General features: G+C 42.0%; 1 protein-coding gene across 2 annotated transcripts in view; it reads right to left on the bottom strand.

Annotated features, from left to right (window-relative positions):
* cpm (carboxypeptidase M) overlaps positions 1-21379 on the bottom strand; it is a 30804-nt gene that overhangs the window by 3605 nt on the left and 5820 nt on the right. For both annotated transcript variants that reach the window (XM_044186081.1, XM_044186082.1), the window contains exons 2-9: positions 20369-20548; positions 14175-14272; positions 7572-7744; positions 5226-5325; positions 4292-4397; positions 3063-3233; positions 2299-2451; positions 1676-1824 (exon numbers count right to left, since the gene is read on the bottom strand). In XM_044186081.1, coding sequence (XP_044042016.1) covers positions 1676-1824; positions 2299-2451; positions 3063-3233; positions 4292-4397; positions 5226-5325; positions 7572-7744; positions 14175-14272; positions 20369-20534 — 1116 coding nt within the window. In that variant the 5' untranslated portion in view covers positions 20535-20548. The remainder of the gene's footprint in view (positions 1-1675; positions 1825-2298; positions 2452-3062; positions 3234-4291; positions 4398-5225; positions 5326-7571; positions 7745-14174; positions 14273-20368; positions 20549-21379) is intronic.

Genomic DNA, 21379 nt, shown 5'->3' with positions numbered 1-21379 from the left:
CTATAAAATACGCTAAAAACAAATAGCGCTAAAATACGTAAATATATATTATAAAATAAGACAGCTGCTGATAATTTTACCTTTAAGTAGATCCACAATATCTCTGCTAGTATGTCTGTGTGGGTGCATGTGTATGTCTGTAAATGCACTCTGCAAAGACAGGGGTTGAGACAAATGCCGAGCTGTGTGTGCGCATGTGCAAGTTATTTTTCTGTGTCTCAGTGATAGAAAGGCAGAGAGAGAGAGAGACTGATATTGTACAGCGTTCTGAGAATGTTATGAATTTCGTGTAAAGTGTAAAATAGCCTATCTATACTGTTCGTTAAGGGTTCATTTAATTGTCATTAGGCTACCTAAGGTTAAAGTGAAATAGTAAATGAAGAAAGTGAAGAGGAAATAATAATTAAGAAACAGACTAGAGTAGGAATTGTAGTGTTTTGGGTGTTAATGGGAGTAACTTTCTTACACTGTTCGCAGGGACAGGAAATTAGCGCAACAAGAGTAAATGACGAAGAGCTAATGTCAGTTGAAAATAAAAATTAGGACGAAATTTAAAATCAAGCTACAAAGGGATTTTCAATATATTTTTGGGGAATACAAATAATAAAGTAAAATAAATAAAAAACAGCTCCAGAGGGAGCACAGCACCCCTGATCAGAAATTAGAGGGGAAGCGGATCAATAAATAGAATTATTAGTAGACAACAACTAAAGTACACTTACATAAACATTATATTTATGTGTAGATTTGGGATGCTTATAGGCTATTTGCTGAATGTTCTTGTATTATATTGCTCCCTCTGCTTTATGTCTTATATATATTGAATATATTTGTATTATTTTGCTCCCTCTGATAATGGTGACCTTTTGCTCTATCACAGTTATTCGATAGTTGTTACTAATTATCTTAAAATGTAAAAGACGGACCTTTATATACAGAATATTAAAGAGCTCGCTGTCCCTCCTTGATATATGACGCCCCCTTAAGAGCTAAAATAATTTATTGTCCAGACATCTACATGCTAAATAACTGTTTTGAGAAGATAAAAAGCAAAACTGATGATTGCTAATTGTTGTATTTTCAAAGCCTAATGGTTCCAGCCATACTGAAGTAGATTTGGTTGTTTCCCTATTCCTCCTCTATGTTTTTTAATAGCCTGATGTAACACACAGCTAGTGATTTTTAAGACTTCGGGCTATTGTTTTGACAGGATAGGATTATGAGGAAGTTACTTTGAGCTCAGGGTGATGCTGATGAAGATTTAACTATTTTCAGATGTTATACATGTCAAATAGTGAAACTGTTAACAGAAATGATCATTGATCCACTCGTGAAGGCAACTATTAGATAAAGAAAGTCAAGCAACTATCTCCAACATATCATCAGTTTGTACATATTCTTTGTCATTTATTATTGTTTTCCTATAATATCCTTGCTCTGGTATTCCTTGGTGTTTCATTGTCAGTTTTGTGATTTTGACTCTCTTGACCTGCAGTGTTTACTCTGTGTTTCTTTGTACTTCTTTGTGTCCCCGCTGTGATATTGTCAGACACCAGGGTGCAGGGGCAGGCTCCTTGTGTCTGTGTGTGTGTGTGTATGTATTTACTTCGCTGTGGCTTTGTAGAGCAGTATACTACCACTAGAAGTCGCTTGCTGTATTACTGTGTGTGTTTACCGTGAAGCTGTAGTTTCCAGGCAGCAGCAGTCTGTAGTATTCTCCGTGTCGGTCGGTTCTGAACGGACACATATTCCTGCGACCTTTGACCTCCACCACTGCGTTCTGGACTGGCACTCCGGAGCCATCAAACACACGACCTTTGACCCCTGAACACAAACACAAGCAAATAGTAACAGGCGATTATTAAGCATTGATCATGGTTCAGTTTCAATTCAATACCAGGGAGGAGACATACACAAAACATGCAGACAGGTAAATGCACAGACAGGTTAAGACACAGGTAAACACACGGACGGGTAAAGAGTTGCATATATAGATATTTATATAAATATATATATATATAAATATAGACACAGACAGGTAAAGATACGGAGAGGTAAAGACACAGACAGGTAGATACACAGACAACTGAAGACACCAACAGGTAAACATATAGACAGGAATAGAGACAGACAGGTAAACACAAAGACATGCAGACTTGCAGACATGTAGAGACGGACATACAGGTAACCAGACAGACAGGTAAACAGTGAGACAGGTAAAGAAATAATGAAACTGACAGACAGACAGGTAAAAAGACAGAGGTAGACAGGTAAACAGACTGACAGACAGGTACTGACCGAGGTGGACCTGCTGGATGTAAGCCAGCAGAGCCTTCCTGTTCTCCGTCCACAGAGCAGGAAGCTGTTTGACTGGAGGAAACTTGCAGCAGGAAACCTCCAGAGTCAACTCCAAACACTGAGCCCACACATAGTTATAGTCCTGCATCCCACCTGCAAATAAACACACACACACACACACACACACACACACATTCAGATCTGAAATTAATCTTCTTGTCTCATAAACAAATAAAGTTAGCTTTATTAGAACCATTGCAACCTCTCATAATGCCAGTGTTGTGTCAAAGATGACTGCTTGGGTTCAGGTTAAGATAAGAAGAAACACACATCTTTGGCATAACACTGAGATCAGCCGACACAATATATAATAAAATGGATAAACTGACATAGTAACCATCTACAAAGACAAAACCTCCTGCTGCTTAGGGACTGGCCAAAAAGTTACGTATCACTGTCCACGTCTACTATTGCTTGTGTGGCAGAGGACATAATTTTCTGGGTTGTTTCTGATTCAGTATTTGAAATAAAACTTTAGGAAATAATTGATCAATTTTAGTAAATTGTATTATATATAAAAAATCTTATCTTAAATTGGCTGCATTGAATCATATCGAATCTGCTTTAAATTGCAGTGTATCGTTACTACAGTAACTTATCTGTTTCATTTTATCAAATCGTCTGAGAGGGAGAGATACACAGCCGTAGTTGCCTGACTAGTGGTCAGCCCTGGAAAAACCATTACTTTAAGGCGACATGCTGACCTGTCAAAGGGTACCACTGGTATCCGTTGGTGATGCCGTCCAGGAACCGACTGCTGTCGTCGCAACTGTCACCCTGGTGCATGGAGGCGTGGTTGTAGGAGTACACCTTGGCCAGGTGAACGAACACGTCTTCATCAGGGGTGACGCTGGCCCCGCCCACCAACTCGCTGCCTGGAGAAACAGATGTTAGTTGTATTTTGTACTTTTTATCCTCCAGTCTGAGATGTCAAAATGAGAGACAAGGCAAAGTAACTTTATTTGTACAGCATATTTTATACACAGGGTAATTAACGCCATCCGGATTGTATTTTTATGCTTCAAGTCTATTTTCTTCCGTTTTCTGTGCATAACTACAGTGATTGTGTGTTGGGCTCTAAGCGCTGCCATAACCCGGGTGACCTACACTCAATACAGTGCCTGAAAGCATCCTGTGTAAACACAGATGGATTACGGAAGCTGCTGCTGCTGCTCTGCTATCATGCTGCTCACGCTACGCCTCCTGTGTAGACACAGTGTTAGTCTTGTTTACGACACAGTTTAGAAACAGCTAAAGAACAGCAAACTAAACATTTTCATTCTGTATCAGTGTCTTCACTGCCTAAATGTATGTTAGACAGCAGATGTGTCAGGAAATAAAAGAAATCGTCGGAGTTACGACCCTTAGGGCCTGGAAATATAAAGACACTGTTACAGCTCGGAGTCTCATACAGCAGGTTTAGGGAGTTATCTGGATAACTTTACTGAATTAGACCCAAAACCCACTTCAATTTAGTCTTTCCTCAGCAAAATTATTCCAAAAACTCTGATTTGTAGGATAGGCTGCTGGTTTGCTTTGTGTTCTTAAAAGGCACCGTGATGGGTTTGGTTCTGCATTTGGTTCTGATCGCATGTTCTGATCATGGGACTGAGTCTAAGAGCCTGTTTCCTGTCTCTCTCTCTCTGCTTCACACTTTCATTAAACGAAAGAATGCTCCAAAGCAAATCTAAAAAAAATATATACCAAAACATTGTCATTGGATTGTTGTGGAGCACCTATTTGTCTTACTTTCATGGAGTTATCATCTTATTGTTGTTTAACCTTGAGCTTCCTTTTTGTTCTGAGAAACTGTCATGTTTCCTCACTCGGCTGTGGACTAAACCAACAAATGTGGAGTCATACTGCTGTTTGATGAGTTGAATTTAATACAGAAACTACTTTGAAACTATAGTTTCTGTGTGTGTGTGTTTACCTCCGTTGCTGTTGTCGTAAGGATAACTGGCCACCAGAGCTCCTCCATGAAGGTTGGCAGAGAGAACAAAACTCTCAGTCCTCAACCAGCCAATCACAGCTCTGACCTGAAACACATCACACAGCTACCTGCATATCACAGAGAAGATTTAAAACTCATATTTTAAATATTGTTTAAAGGATAAGGCTGGCGATACTCTGTATTTTATTTATTTCATAAGATTCATTAAATCCCATGAAAAGACCAAAACCAACAATGTGTCTCAATACTTTCTGACTTCCTGTCTGTGGTTCTCAGCTCCAAGCCCATTGGTTCCTACTGAAGACGTTAATCTTAAAACAGCTCACAAATGTATAGTTTAATTTTTAAAAAAGGAGCCGTATTTTCCTAAAACAGCTGCTCACTGTAGTTTTTAGCGAACAAACAGGAGGAAATAGTGCATTTGTTGGGGACTATTTTCAGCGGCGGATGAATCCACATGTGGTGCTGTAGTGAGTGTTTGGGGCAGCAGGACGGTGTGTGTGGGGCTGAGTCAGAATAAACTACTGTGTGTGTGTTCATGGTGATGAAGGAACATGTCACCCAGTGCAACAGTGCGGCTCACTGATGTGTTTTAATAGTTTCTGGACAACAATGAAGCTCTATGACTCAGAGGAAGAAGATCCATCAGGCTGTGATACTCACACAACACTTTTTAGTAGATACATTCATTATTGAGATTAATGGGATTTGTTGACACTAAGAAAACTACTAACATCACCAGCTGTATCCTTTGAAAACAAGATAATTTGTTTTTGCATCTGATGATTAAATTCTCTCCTGAAACTGGACAATGTAAACTTTATGTTTGTAGTCCTTACTTACAGGCTTATAAATGTGGAGCACACACGCACACACACACACGAACAGAAAAAAAGCAGGTGACAAGATCTACCTCTGCCTCCCGCTTCTCCTCGTCAAGCTGCTGTTGCCTTCGGAGACCAGCAAAAGCATCGGGGAAGTTCCTGTTCAGATCAACGCCGTTATAGTTGAACCTGAAATAGACAGAGAAGCAGAGACACACTGTTTACTGTATCACTGGGAACTGACTGTCTTTAGGGTCAGAGGTCGGCAGCGTTGTCTCCCATTTTTGTCCTTAGCTCCCAATCTCTTCTGAGATGTCTGAGATGTCTGATGATCTGATGATCTGAGACTTCTGGTCGACAAATTGTTGTTTTTTTTTCTTTTAGTGCTGAAATGATTAGTCAGTTTTATTAATAATTTGAGTCAACTCTTTAAACAAGTTTATTCAGTTCCCAACCTGGTGAAATAATCTCATCACATTGGTTGATTTTTTTCATTTTGAATTGCCTAAGTGAAACATTTCCTTATATGGTTTGGAAAGTGGTGACCTCAAACAGACCACACACACACCCACACACACACACACACACACACACAGGATTAGGATTTGTTAAAATAAGATACAAGGTCTGAGATAGCATAGGACACAGCACTGAGTTTAGGAATTGCTTCTGTATTAGGAATATATTTTATATCTTTGAAACTCATGATAGGACAAGCAGTTAGGAATTTTTTCTGTAATGAGGCCCCAACTTTTTGTGAGTCACCATAATGAGACTGTGTGAACAGATTTACATCCCCACAATGTGAATAATACAAACACAGGCACACACAAGAGTCTCCTGTGTACACTAGATTAGAAGAAGTCAAAACACGTATAATTAGATACTTAGAGGCTTTTACCGTGATTGTAATCTGTGTGTGTGTGAGATACAAATCTACAGTGTGCGTCTGGTTTCCTGCGCATCAGAGTGTTTTGGGCGTTGGAGCGTTGCACAGTTTAGTCTTATACAACAGTCATGTCGGCTACGAGTGTGTGTTGTCTCAAGTCTTTAAAGTCTTATTTTGACATTTGGTATGACACACACACACACACACACACACACACACACACACACACACACACACACACACACACACACACACACACGTTTTAACCCTGTATGAAGCAGACGGTTGAGGTGTTTGTAATAGACCAGAAGCAACCCTGTTTTCTCCTGTTTTTAACCTTGAAAAAGCTCCTTAAAGCTGCTGTAATCAATATTTTTATATTAACAAGTGATCACATGGCTACTTGTATGACAAAGGGGTTGCTGGTAGTGACAACCCCACACAGACTCTGCAGTTCACCTCGGCTCTGCGGAGCTTTATAGCTAATTTTAGCTAATTGTTTTGATTTTGCAGCCGGAACTCTTGACTGTTTTGGTTTAGTCTCAGGGCTCTCATCAGCATCATTTCCAGCTGTTTTCAAAAGCTCTGATAAACCCACTGAACACTACCTGCCCAGCATCAGTTGCCAGACAGACACAGTTAGAGAGCAGCTGGTGAACATAGTGGAGCATTTAGCAGCTGAAAAGCCAGATATTTCCCTTACATTCATCAGGTGACACAAACACGACTCCAAATGAATTATAATGTTGCTCCGTAATGGCTGGATGTGTAAATAGGCAAATGTTTAACAACAAGTTCCCCTTTATAAGGTGATAATATGTCAGTGTTGTGTTACAGCTTGTTTCCTTTTAAAGACCTTCTACAAAGCTACTCATGACAATCAGTGAACTCACCTCAAGCAGCCTTCAGGGTCTACCACCCTGCATTTCACTGCACATATTGTATGAGCATGTGACAAATAACATCTTTGAATCTTGAATCATTTGTTCTCTTGTACATGTTAACTTCATGCCAGTTATCAGTTGTTGGTACCCACTTTTTGGTTCAAACATTTGACTATTTAGACATCCAGCTGACAGAGCAACATCATCATCCCACTGGAGTCGGGTTTGTGTCACCTAATGTATGTAAGTCCAATATTCACTCTCTTTTAACTCTGTTTTTGGTCTCTACCAACTCCTGAGAAAAATATCTGGCTCTTTAGCTGCTAAATACTCCACTTTCTTCACCAGCTAGTCGCTAACTGCCTGCGGTTTGGTGCTGGGCAGGTAGTGTACAGTGGGGTTTATCAGAGCTTGTTTGATGACAACACTGAGACTGAACAAAAATAGTAAATGTACCGGAAAACCAAAACTAGGAGCTAAAAGAGGCTAAAAAGCAACAAAGAGCAACAGAGTTTGTGATAATTCTCTGTGGATTTGTCACTGCAAGCAACACTTTCAGTTTACACAGTCATTAGATTTTACTTTAACATAAAAAAATCGATAAGTAGATATTTAATTAACCATAATGTGTTGAACCTGTGTGTGTGTGTGTGCGTGAGTACCTGCCCTGGCTGTACTGGCAGTGTGTGTCCGATTCATCGAAGCCGTCGGGGTTCATTGTTGGCAGGATGTGGATGCGGGTGCTGTTCAGTAACTGCATTGACCACGTTTCGTTGTTACGGTAACCACGCACCAGGTCGTCGATTAGCTGTAGCAGCAGCACCCGGCCAAGAACCTGCACACACACACATATACATATATACACACCAATGTAATATAAGTCAAAAGTATAAATTAAAGCAGAAAAATTTGATTAAATCTGAAAAAGTGTAATTTCTTGAGTAATTTCTAGGGTTAATTTGATTAAAAGCTGAATGAACTCTGGTGCTTTAGAATGACAATCTACAACTATTATTAATCCTCTTATCACTGCTGTTCAGTTTCATACTTTTACTCATTCATTTCTGCCCTATATCTGTTTTTTTATAACATGGCAGGACATTTGAGCTTGATGAGCCTAGATGTTCTCTCCTAATGGAAAACATCGGGGGAGGAAGTGATATCGTGAGTCAGCGAGGAATCGAAACATGATCCAGAGATGAGTCAAAGGCTGTTTTTCTGAGACAGACAGCTAATTGGATGGCATAGAATAAAAAAAAACTTTGTGAATGAACGAGAGCCTCAGGAGGCAGAAAGAGAGAAGGGTGGGAAAGGTGTGTGCGTACAAAGCCGCAACCCCCCCCACACACACACATGTCAGGACTAGCTCTGCCTCCGGCCATCATTTTATCTTCCTCCAACACTTGTCTAAACTGTTTCCCTCTTTTCTCTCTCTACTGTCGTCACAGTACAACACACTCCTGTTTGTACTTCTATACTTCTTAGACCTTAAAGGATACAGCTGCTGATGTTCTATATTTTCCATGTGCAGATCTAAACCAACACTGAATGTATCCTATTAACAAGTGTTGTGTGTGTATCAAAGCCTGATTGTCGTCCAAAAACTGTTCAAAACACATCAATGAGCCACACTGTTGCACTGGGCGACATGTTCCTTTATCACCATGAACACACACACTGTAGTTTATTTCGACTCTCTAACACTCACTAGAGCACCACATGTGGATTTTTAGATGGCTGATAAATAAATTATGTTTTTGCATCTTTGCTAAAAAGAGTTCTGTGCTTTATTGTCTTAGTTTTGACTGATGTTCAATTCTAGTGTCTTTTTAGGACAATATTAGGCCTCACTGCAAAAAAATAGATTAAATTCTTTCTTAAGCCCTGCCCTCAGGAAGGAGTCTACCTGAGTATATGTTGATTACTCTAGCTAGTTTCACCTGAAACTGACCTAATTGCCATCATGGAAACAATTAGGTCAGTTTCAGGTGAAACTTGCTAGAGTAACAACAGATCCTCAGGTAGACTCCTTCCTGAGGGCAGGGCTTATGTAAGACAGAGTAGCTTAAATTTCTGAGTTCCCGGTCCATTTTTTCACAATTGAGAATGACTTCCGGATGGGAGCCGAAATGTCTTGATTCTGAAAACAGTGTCCAGATGACTACGACTGAAACCTTTTCTACGATAGTTCAATGAGAACACTCAACATGAAGGTGTAACTGTACAAAAGCCCCATAATGAGTTTCTGGAACATTTTTGGAACATTGTAGTGTTTCTGTACATCACTGCGGTTTTGATCTAAACAAATCTCCGATTGGTCCCATTAAAACCAGCATCAGTGCTGATCCTGACTGCGACTAACAATCAGGTGTCAGAATCATTTTCATGGCTGCTGGGAGGAAAATAGGCGATATGTTGGAGAGGAGGGGAAACTATTGTGTATAGACTAATTTTATAATGAAAGGCTAATTTCCTTCACCTGAAGTTAGAGTTATCTCCATCTTATTCTGGCACCAGCAGCTGCAACTGAAGGTGTGCATTAGCTAATAGAGACATTAGGCATGCTGGTGATGTTATTAATTATTCATGACAGTTTGGCAGAGCTCCAAAAGACACAACTACATTCAGTAGAGCAGTTTTTAATATCTGTGAGTCGCCAGGTCAAGTCGAGTCTCCTCAGCTTTTTGCCTTCAAGTCTCAAGTAAGTCAAGTCTCACAGCAGACGAGTTCAAGTCGAGTCACAATTACTGTGTAATGTGAAAGGGATCCTTTGTAATGACAAACTCACAGAGGATTATCACTAAAATCTGTAGTTCCGCTCAGCTCTATGAGCATTTTAATGTCTTTCAGCTCATTGTTTTTAGCAGAAAACAGGTTTGCAACAAACTTTATAAAGTGATATGTCCATGTTGTGTTTACAGTTTATTTTGCTGCCCAAAGTGACCAAAAATAAGTTAATGCAGGCTTAAAGGTGCTGATGTCAGTTAATCTACCCAACTCTTTGATTGGCTACTGGCCAGATTTCATATGATTTACTAAGTATGTTCATGCTCCCCAGAGGATGAACCCTTTAGATTTTAATGACTCAGTGACCTTTCCTCTAGTGCCCCTCAAACTTTACATTTTAAGCTTCACTACTGGTACAGTCAGACACAAATCATCAGTATGTGGCTTGCTCTGCCCAACACTTTTATACTGCAGGGTGCAATGCTGCAACACTGCTGCCTATAGGGGGCCATATCAGAAAATAAAATATGAGATCGAAAAAATAAAAGTCGGCTGTCTGTCTGATCAAGCTCACTACTTCATCTCTGGTATTGGCGTCACCACTGAAACCGTATGACAGTTTCTTCTTCTTCATGGTACAAACAAAGGCATTAGGCGTGTTTGTCAGCCCTTTGACATTGACGGGCTCACTGAGTGCATTACTGGCTACATTAACTTCTGTGTGGACTGCAATGTCCCAACCAAGATGGTCCATTGTTATCCAAATAACAAACCGTGGGTAACAAAGGACATCAAGGACATCCTGAATGCCAAGAGGAGGGCCTTTACTGATGGCAATAGGGAGGAGGTGAGGGCAATCCGGGCTGACCTGAAGGTGAAAATCAGGGAGGCCAAGGAGAAGTACAGGAGGAAGCTGGAGCGGAAACTCCAGCAGAACAACATGAGAGAGGTCTGGAGCAGCATGAAGACCATCACTGGCTTCAGACCGACTGGCAGCAGAGGAGTTGAAGGCAGCTTGGACAGGGCCAATGAACTTAATCTGTTCTTTAACAGATTCAACACACTGGCCCCTGCTCATCCCCCCTCTAACTCAGTTGCTGTCGACCCTCAAGCTCCTATGAGTACTCTACTCCCCCCTACCCATCAGGCTAACAGCCCTCTCAGACCGAAGGACTCCCCCCCTCCCCCACCTGTAACTTCTGCTGTGTGCCTGACTGCAAGCATGGTGAGGATCATGTTTTTTGACTTCTCCAGTGCTTTCAACACCATCCGGCCAGCCCTGCTGGGTGAGAAGCTGGCAGCAATGCAGGTGGATTCCCCCCTTGTGTCCTGGATTGTGGACTACCTGACAGGCAGACCACAGCACGTGCGCCCTCAGCACTGTGTGTAGGACAGCGTGGTCAGCAACACTGGGACCCCTCAGGGAACTGTCCTCTCTCCCTTCCTCTTCACCATCTACACCATGGACTTCAGCTACCACACAGAGTCCTGCCACCTTCAGAAGTTTTCTGATGACTCTGCTGTGGTGGGATGTATCAGCGGTGGTGATGAGACTGAGTACAGGGCTGTGGTGGGTAACTTTGTCTCATGGTGTGAGCAGAACCATCTGCAACTCAATGCGACAAAGTCTAAGGAGCTGATTGTGGATCTATGGAGGGCCAAGGCACCAGCGACCCCAGTTTCCATCCAGGGGGTCAGTGTGGACATTGTGGAGGACTACAAGTACCTGGAAGTACACTTGGATAACAAACTGGACTGGACCAAGAACACTCAAGCTGTTTACAGGAAGGGCCAGAGCCGCCTCTATTTCCTGAGGAGGCTGAGGTCCTTCAACATCTGCCGGACAATGCTGAGGATGTTTTATGAGTCTGTGGTGGCCAGTGCTATCCTGTATGCTGTTGCATGCTGGGGCAGCAGGTTAAAGGTAGCGGACGCCAACAGACTCAACAAACTGATCCGTAAGGCCAGTGACATTGTGGGGGTGGGGCTGGACTCTCTGACGGCGGTGTCAGAGAGGAGGATGCTGGCCAAACTACATGCCATCTTGGACAGTGTCTCCCACCCACTCCATGACGTGCTGGTCAAACAATGGAGCACCTTCAGCGGAAGACTCATCCCACCAAAAAGCACCAGAGAGCGCCAGAGGAAGTCATTCCTGCCTGTGGCCATCAAACTCTTTAACTCCTCCCTCTAAGTGTCAGTCTGTATGACCCTAGGTCACTAAACTGGACATTGATCATTACATCTCTGCCATACTTGAATAATTATGCAATATTCTGTGTACTACTCCCGTGCAATATTTAGTTTTCCCATGTTAGTTTTTCCTATTTATTGACATTGATATTATATACCTCCATTACTGCTGTGCAATATCTTAATAATCTCAATAAGCTACACTGAACTCTACAGTACATGCACCACTACTTATTACTTATTTTATTACATTGAATTATTATACTATCATATTATCATCATCAACCGGTAAACCCACTTGGTACTTCACACTTATTTTATCTTATACTTATACCCACCTGGTACTTAATTTATTTTCTGACCTGTTTTACAGTTTTTATAGTGTATTATATTTTTTGTGAGTACTTTCTCCTGTGTGCACTGACGTAAAGGCGAGCTACTGTAACAAAGAGTTTCCCTTTGGGGATAAATAAAGTATTTATTCTGATTCTGATTCTGATTCTTACAGGAAATAAACTCCTGTCACACAGAAAGAACTGCTCACATAAACACACACACACAACAGACAATGATCTCTACACGACACCTTTTCAACTTTTCCACAGAGGCTACATTTCTGCTGTTATAGTGTGTGTGTGCGTGTGTGAGTGGACTCACAAAAGGAAAAGGCCATTTTCTGGAAGTTTCCTCCGAACCGACACCCTCCACTGACTCTGTTTGCTGACTGGGTGTGTGAGTGTCTGTCCAGGCGTGACTTGTCTATTTAAGGACATTTCCATTGACTTTCACACAAATGCAGGGTGATCAGCAGCAGCCCGTCGCCACGGTAACTAGATGCTGTTCAGAGGTTGCTAAGAGTTTCCTTTACATAGTTGTTTAAAATGGAGATTGTTTTTTCACTTCCTTATTCAATATTTATTTTGTCTAAAATAAAATCAAAATCTCTCCCACGGTTTTCTATAAGGCAGAATATTTCCCATCACAGTCTGAGGTGTCCGCATTGCGGCTTAACTTGTTATCATCCCTCTCCAGTCCCTCTTCTGAAGTGCTACAGAGCTTTGGCACCAAACATCAACTGTACAAACTCTGTACTCACATATTAACAAAACCACGTGAGTTGGTTGACTGAACTGTTATTGTTACAAACAAGGCTAAGAGTCTACAGTCATGCTAGCGGCTCTATGAGGCTGCTGAACATGCTGTTCACCATCTAGTTTAGCGTGTTAGCATGCTGACATTTGCTAATTAGCACTTAACACAAAGCACAGCTGAGGCTGATGGGAATGTCATTACTTTTGCAAGCAAAGTATTAAAATTAAAATTTTGACCTGATGATGGCGCTACAGGAAAAGTTAAGGGATCAACAAAGTTAGTATGATTAATTCTGAGGGGGGCATGAATATCTGAACCAAATCTGGACCAAACAACAGACCGACAACTAATTGTCACCCCTATAAATACAATATAATAATAATATAATAATATATTTTACTTTTATTTTAATTTTATTTAACTACACATAGAAAGATACCACAAAAATCCTTCTCATTATAACAAATATACTATAACAAGAAAAGTATCTTATTATAATGAGAAACCTCCAGCATATGTGTCACTACACTGTGTAGATGAATGTCAACATTTAATTTAACCAAGCCAGCAAAGCTTGTCCCCTAGAAATTATATTTATATACTACTAATCTTTGAAAAATATATCTGAGTATGAGATTTATTTGAACGTTTAAACTGCAGTCAATAAAACTTGTTTCTCCCATTGAATCTTTCCTGCCGGTTATTGCTGCTGTTCTTTATTAAATCCATAGATTTGTTTTATAATGTTGATTCATATTTTAATGTTTTCTCAAGGGACTGTCCATTTTCACCTGAGATTAATACAGATCACCACACACGCACGCACACACACACACACACACACACACACACTTCTGTCTTTGTGAGGGCCGTCATTGACATAATGTATTCCCTAGCCACTTACCCTAACCGTAACAACTAAATGCCTAACCCTAACCATAACCTAATTCTAACCTAACTCTTAAGTCTTAACCTTCAAAAAGCCCTTTGAAGTTGTGAGGACCGGCCAAATGTCCTCACTTTCCAAAAATGTCCTCACTCTGTAGTTAAAAAACGGGTTTCAGTCCTCACTATGTAGTACAAGTACACACACACACACACACGGTCTGTCGTCTGAATACAAAAGTGTGTATGGAGTGTGTTTGACTCTGAATGGCTTTTGTTGATCTCTTTAGTCTCCTTTTAGTCCTGCTTCCTGTCAACAGGGAGGGGTACTGTTGTGTGTGTGTGTGTGTGTGTGTGTGTTCTCTCACCTCGTTTCCATGCATGTTAGCCACATATTTGAACTCTGGGATGCCAACGGTGTGACGGCGAGCACTGAGACCCAGAGCCAACACCCACAACTGCTGACCTGAGAAAGAGAGTAAACAAGAGGTTTTTTTTTTACATTTTGTGCAGCTCATTTGTTTCTAATCTACTGGAGGGAAGTATTTTGTTTTATAGTGAATACAAAACTGGAGTTGTATATAGTTTAGCTCTAAACTGACCCCTGACACTTTCAGCTGGTTTGGGATAGGCTCAGTCCACTTTTCCTCCAGTGCTCTCACAGTGCCTCCAGTGAATGCTAAACATTCAGAAGGAAACACGCTTTAAAGCTGCATCAATCAGTATTTTTATATGAACAATGGGTAAAATGACTGTATGAAATGACAAATTCACAGAGAATTATCACCTCTGCAGTTCCTCTCAGCTCTAAGAAGCTTTTTAGCATCTTTCAGCTGATTGTTTTGGTTTAACAGCTGTTTTCATTCTGTCTCAGTGCACTTATCAACCTCATGCACAATTTTCATATTAAAATATAAAATAATAGAAAGTAACATCAAGAATCACAATTATAACCAACTGATTAACTGAAGTTTTTAATTTTCATTTTAAAATGTCATACAAATTGAGGAAGGACATATGTCATTTCCTTCTAACATCTTTGAGTCACAATTTAGGGAGTTGGTTAAAAATATTTTTATCATGCAGTGGACTTAATATTTGTTCATCCAGATGGTTAGAGGAGTCTTTGAGGATTCTAGAAATTCTTTCACAAAAGAGGTAAGGGTTGTTAAATGACCCTCTGGATTTTTCAAAGGTTGCTGGGTATTAATTATTTTTTGAAAAACAGAAGTTTAGCTTTGTAACTCAATTCAAACTGGAACTAATTTTTAACCAAGAAGAGTCCATTTGAGTGACCCACCAATGTGGTATTCATGACTTGTTCTCAGCAGGACACAGAAATGCAGAAAACATGGAATCATTAGCCATTTTTGAAAAAGGAACAAGGTTTTTCATTGTCAGTCATGTAGCAACAATGTTCTCACAACTCTAAACCACTCAAGCACCAAGCAAATTGTGTACTTGACTTCTTGAAAACTTCTTGAAACTCAACCACACACATTAGATTTAAAGGCTGCACACATTTAAAATGAAAACATCTATCAATGCTAATTTTGCAGCTTAGTGAATCAGTCCTTAGTCCAGCACCCAATACATCCCACTCGCCATGAATGACTTCAGCAAACAGCTGAAAGTGTTGTAAAAGGCAATCAAAAAGAACATTTCTATAACTTTTCATTTTAAAAATCAGATTATGAAAGTTTAAAGGCCTCTGATGAAGGTTTTTACAGCAGGAGAGAGGAAGAGATATTTTCACTGAACTCTGGTGCTGATTTTTTGTGTGTAAAAGTTTCCATGCAAACACAACTACTGTAACTATTTTGAATGTCAGTACTGCAGATTAATGAATGATGGTCTGCAAGCTTCAGCAGGTCTCACACACACACACACAGCAGTAAACCATAGTAAAATGTGAGCGTGTCATCACACCAACATGAGAGAAAAACTGGCTAGCTGCAGACAGACGAGGTGACACACACAAAAACACACACAAACACACACACACAGGTTGGACGCAGGCCAGCTGGCGTACTAGATTAGTGCAGATTAGCTGTGTGTGTGTGTGTGTGTGTAATTAGCCAGATTTAGCCGTCCCAGATTAAATTAACCAGCATTTACAGTCCCTTTATATGATCACACAAACACCAACAGGCAACCATGGCTCATTCATCATCCCCTGTGTAAGTGTGTGTGCGTGTCTATAAAGTAATCTGTCTCTCTCTTAATGTAAAATTGAAATTCAGAATTGGAAGTGATTTGTGTTGCAAAGCATTTAGAAAACCAAAACCTGCACTGTATATCTATCTATATACTGTATTGAGTCTCACAGCATATATATATATATATATATATATTAAAAAAAAAACTTTGTCCTTCACCCTCCGCGGGTGGTCTCATCCTTTGAGCTCGGGTCCTCTACCAGAGGCCTGGGAGCTTGAGGGTTCTGCGCAGTATCTTTGCTGTTCCCAGTACTGCGCTCTTCTGGACCGAGATGTCTGGTGTTCTTCCAGGGATCTGCTGTAGCCACTCCTCCAGTTTGGGGGTCACTGCCCCGAGTGCTCTGATGACCACGGGCACCACTGTTGCCTTCACCTTCCAGGCCTTCTCCAGCTCTTCTCTTAGCCCTTGGTACTTCTCTAGTTTCTCATGTTCCTTTTTCCTGATGTTGCCATCGCTTGGTATCGCCACATCAACCACAACGGCTTTCCTCTGTTGTTTGTCAACCACCACGATGTCAGGCTGGTTCGCCATTACCAGTCTGTCAGTCTGGATCTGGAAGTCCCACAGGATCTTGGCTCGGTCATTCTCTACCACCTTTGGAGGTGTTTCCCACTTTGACCTCGGGGTTTCCAGTCCATACTCAGTGCAGATGTTCCTGTACACTATGCCAGCTACTTGGTTATGGCGCTCCATGTATGCTTTTCCTGCCAGCATCTTACACCCTGCAGTTATGTGCTGGATTGTCTCAGGGCCTCTTTGCACAGCCTACACCTTGGGTCTTGTCTGGTGCGGTAGATCTGGGCCTCTATTGCTCTGGTGCTCAGGGCCTGCTCCTGTGCAGCCATGATGAGTGCCTCTGTGCTGTCCTTCAATCCAGCCCGCTCTAGCCATTGGTAGGACTTCTTGATATCAGCCACTTCAGTTATGTTCGGTGGTACATCCCATGTAGGGGTTTGTCCTCCCATGATGGTCCTTCCTCCAGCACGTCTTCCTCTGTTCTCCATTGCCTGAGACATTCCCTGAGCACGTCATCTGTTGGGGCCTTATCTTGGATGTACTTGTGGATCTTGGATGTTTCATCCTGGATAGTGGCTCTCACACTCACTAGTCCACGGCCGCCTTCCTTACGGCTAGCGTACAGTCTCAGGGTGCTGGATTTGGGATGGAACCCTCCATGCATGGTGAGGAGCTTTCGCGTCTTAACGTCTGTGGTCTGTATCTCCTCCTTTGGCCATCTTATTATTCCCGCAGGGTATCTGATCACTGGCAGGGCGTAGCTGTTTATTGCCTGGGCTTTGTTCTTGCCATTGAGCTGACTTCTTAGGACTTGCCTTACTCGTTGGAGGTATTTGGCCGTTGCCGTCTTCCTTGTTGCCTCTTCAAGGTTGCCATTTGCCTGTGGTATTCCAAGGTACTTGTAACCATCCTCAATGTCTGCTATTGTTCCTTCTGGGAGTGAGACCCCTTCTGTGTGGACTACCTTCCCTCTCTTTGTCACCATTCGACTGCACTTCTCAAGCCCGAATGACATCCCAATGTCAGAGCTGTAGATCCTGGTGGTGTGGATCAGTGAGTCGATGTCCCGCTCGCTCTTAGCGTATAGCTTGATGTCATCCATGTAGAGGAGGTGACTGATGGTGGCCCCGTTCCTGAGTCGGTATCCATAGCCAGTCTTGTTGATTATTTGGCTGAGGGGGTTCAGACCTATGCAGAACAGCAGTGGGGACAGAGCATCTCCTTGGTATATGCCACATTTGATGGATACTTGTGCAAGTGGCTTACCATTGGCCTCAAGGGTGGTTTTCCACAGCCTCATCGAGTTCGCAATGAAGTCCCTTAGAGTCCTGTTGATGTTGTACATCTCTAAGCATTCAGTGATCCATGTGTGCGGCATTGAGTCATATGCTTTCTTGTAATCAATCCAGGCAGTGCACAGGTTGGTGTGTCGGGCTCTGCAGTCTTGGGTGACTGTTCTGTCAACCAGGAGTTGGTGTTTGGCTCCTCTGGTTCCTCTGCCAATGCCCTTCTGTGCTTTGCTCATGTATTGATCCATGTGTCCAGTTATCTTAGCCGCGATGATGCCTGACATGAGCTTCCATGTTGTGGAGAGACAGGTTATTGGCCGATAGTTGGATGGGACTGTACCCTTTGCGGGATCCTTCAGGATCAGGATTGTGCGCCCTTCGGTAAGCCATTCAGGGTGCGTCCCATCTCTTAGCAGCTGGTTCATTTGTGCTGCTAGGCGCTCATGGAGTGCAGTGAGCTTCTTTAGCCAGTAGGTGTGGATCCTGTCAGGGCCCGGTGCTGTCCAGTTCTTCATACCTGAGACTCTTTCTTGGATGTCTGCCGCTGTGATGGTGACTGGATTCTGTTCAGGGAGGTTGCTGTGGTCCTTTCTCAGGGCTGCCAGCCACTGTGCATCGCTGTTGTGTGATGCCTCCCTTTCCCATATACTTTTCCAGTACTGTTCCGTTTCCAGCCGTGGTGGGTCTGCTCTGCTGTTATTACCCTGCCATTGAGCGTACACTTTCGCAGGTTGAGTTGCGAACAGCCGGTTTATTCTTCTGGCTTCATTATCTCTCGTGTATCTCTTTAGGCGGCTGGCCAAGGCTTGGAGCCTTTGTTTGGCAGTTTCGAGTGCTTCAGGTATGGGCATCTGGTTGTACTTCTTGGGTACTTGCTTTCTCATTGCACCTCTCTCAGCCTCTGTCAGTTGGCTCACTTCTCTCCGGGCCTCCTTGATTTTTGCCTCCAACCTTCGTTTCCATGGTGGGTATTGTCTCTCATGGCTCCCGTGGTTGCTCTTGTAGCCAAGCATCTCTAGGATCACTGCTGCTGAGGCGTATATCAGCTCATTGGTTTCAGTGATGGTTGTGGTAGGGATCGCTCTCAATGCTGCATTCACATCTTCTAGGAGACTTTCTGATGGTACTTCACTTAGCCGTTGTAGTTGGCGTCGGGGTTGCCTTGTATTCATCCTCGCCATGATCTTATCTTTCAGGTCAGTCGCTGCCTCGTTCAGCGTGGTTTCTCTTGGGGCTTCGTACCCAATCTCTGGTTGGGGAGCTGCTGGATGCTCCCCTCTGACCTGTAGTCCTGGCTCCCCCTTGCCGTAGCATTTGTGTTGTACCTCGTCAATCTCAAGTTGTGATAGCAGTTGCCGCTTGTGGATGTTGGAACACTGAGCTACTAGTTGCTTCGCCGTAGCCTCGATTGTGGGTTTCGAAGTAACCATTCATCCCACATCCTGTGCATGTAACCCCTCTGACTAGGGTTACTGGAGTAGTAGCATTCCAACAGAGCCTTGTTATCGCATCTCGCCCATTTCCGTCTTGTTCCAGTAGCCCATTTATCGTCTCGATGCCCTGGTTCCCCAACACCTGACGCAGACCTTGTTTGGCCGGGCGACGTCTGAGCCGGCATGTCATGTATTTCATCGTCACTCATCATCATCATGAGGTAGGCAGCAGCGTGAAGGGTCTTGCCTAAGGACCCACACTGGATGATGGGTCATTGCTCATTGCGCCCCGAGGGGGATTCGAACCCTTGTTCCCCCGTGAGTGTCCCGTGGCCTACCAAATCGAGCTATCCAGCCATTCCACACTGGATGATGGTCATTGCTCAATGCGTCCCGAGGGGGATTCGAACCCGGGTCCCGCGTGTATATATATATATATACATATATATATATATATATACATATATATATACATATATACATATATATATACATATATATATACATATATATATACATATATATATACATACACTGTATATAGATAGATATATAGATATAGAATTATGAAATCAGGATCTTAAGAAAAGTATCTCGTAATTATGAGATCCAGATCTCAAAAAAGGTTAGTGATTATCAATCATCACTATTTGATCTAACCATAAGACATGAGGATGCTAACTGATTTCATTCACTTTTATTCCCTCCTTGATTTGAAATTTAATGTCACTGAGTAATGCGGATGGTATCATTATTAGAATATCAACATTGCGCATAATACCATCATGTTTGGTAACAGCTATCAAAATAAAAGCCTTCATTAAAGTAGAATAGAAATGTTTGCAGAGGCAAATATAAGTTCCTAATCACGTCACAGAATCGGATGGGTCACATGGGTCCCAGCTCATAATTATGATTTCTTTTCTTTTAAATGTGAGATAGTAAGTCATAATTATGAGATATGAAGTCATAATTACAAGATAAGGTCTGCAATTTCTTTTCTTTGATGAATGCAATGTGCTTCCTTAGTTTCATATCTTGAAAAATAATTTTAAAATCTTTAGATAGGGGCGCAAACAGTCAGACAGACAGGTGTGTTGTTACCTCTGACAGACTGGCCGATGCTGTACAGGTGAGTGATATCGGGGTTGGAGGCGTTGAGCTGGAGGAGGTACTGTTCGATCTCATGGTTGTTGTGGTAACGAAACTCCAACGTTGAGGCGGGGGTGAGGATGAGGAAGGGGAGGAGGAAGAGGAGGAGTAATGACATCACGGCAGTGCAACCTCTGGGAGGAGAAAACAGAGAGAGTCAACAGGTTTAAAACAATGACAAGAACAGCAGCAGTGACGCTGAATGTTCTTCAGGTTAACGTGGGAAGTGTATTTCATCACCGTGATAAAAAGGATAAAAACAGCTGATGAAAACGTAATTGAAATGATGAATCTTCTTTTACATTTTAATTCGATTTAAAAAAAGACAAACGATTTGTTTCCTCTCTCATCTATCTGTCATTCATTGTTCCAATTTGTTCTGGGTCTCATTCAACAAAAGCTTATCGGGAGAAACCTGAAGTCGAGTCGCTGTTAATTTCGAAGGGAGCAGATTGGCGAAAGTATGACTAATTATGACTTATGAAAAATCAGTGTTTGCAGGTTTAACGGTACCCTGTAAAGTTGTCTTTAACAAACAAAAGTTCTGTTCACATTAAATGTTACTCATCAAAACACACTGTATCCTTGAGGCCTAACAAACGTGTTGAATGTTAAATATCACTGTTTATATTGGCTAGCAGTCTTGACACATTTATACATTTCTTGGCATGTTAATAAACGTCAGCTGTCAATCAGTGGAATGGCATGAAACCATTGGCAGGTATGTGTGTCGCACTGCCCGCCCACATGAGCATGTATATTTGCATTCTCCAGTGCGTACATGAGATACAAACAAAATGGGGACCCGCTAATAAACATTTTGCTCTATAGTGCTACTAATGGCCAAAAACTACACAGGGTACCTTTACACCTGCAATAACTGATTTTTTTGGCTACTTGGGGGCAGCGGAGACAAGTTGTGAAAACAACATTGACCTTTAAGTTTAGGTTATGTGGTGAACT

Source organism: Siniperca chuatsi, linkage group LG23 (genome assembly GCF_020085105.1).
Source record: "Siniperca chuatsi isolate FFG_IHB_CAS linkage group LG23, ASM2008510v1, whole genome shotgun sequence".
NCBI lineage: Eukaryota > Metazoa > Chordata > Actinopteri > Centrarchiformes > Sinipercidae > Siniperca > Siniperca chuatsi.
Note: the sequence above shows the minus strand (reverse complement) of the source record. Positions and strands in the feature narration are given on the sequence as shown.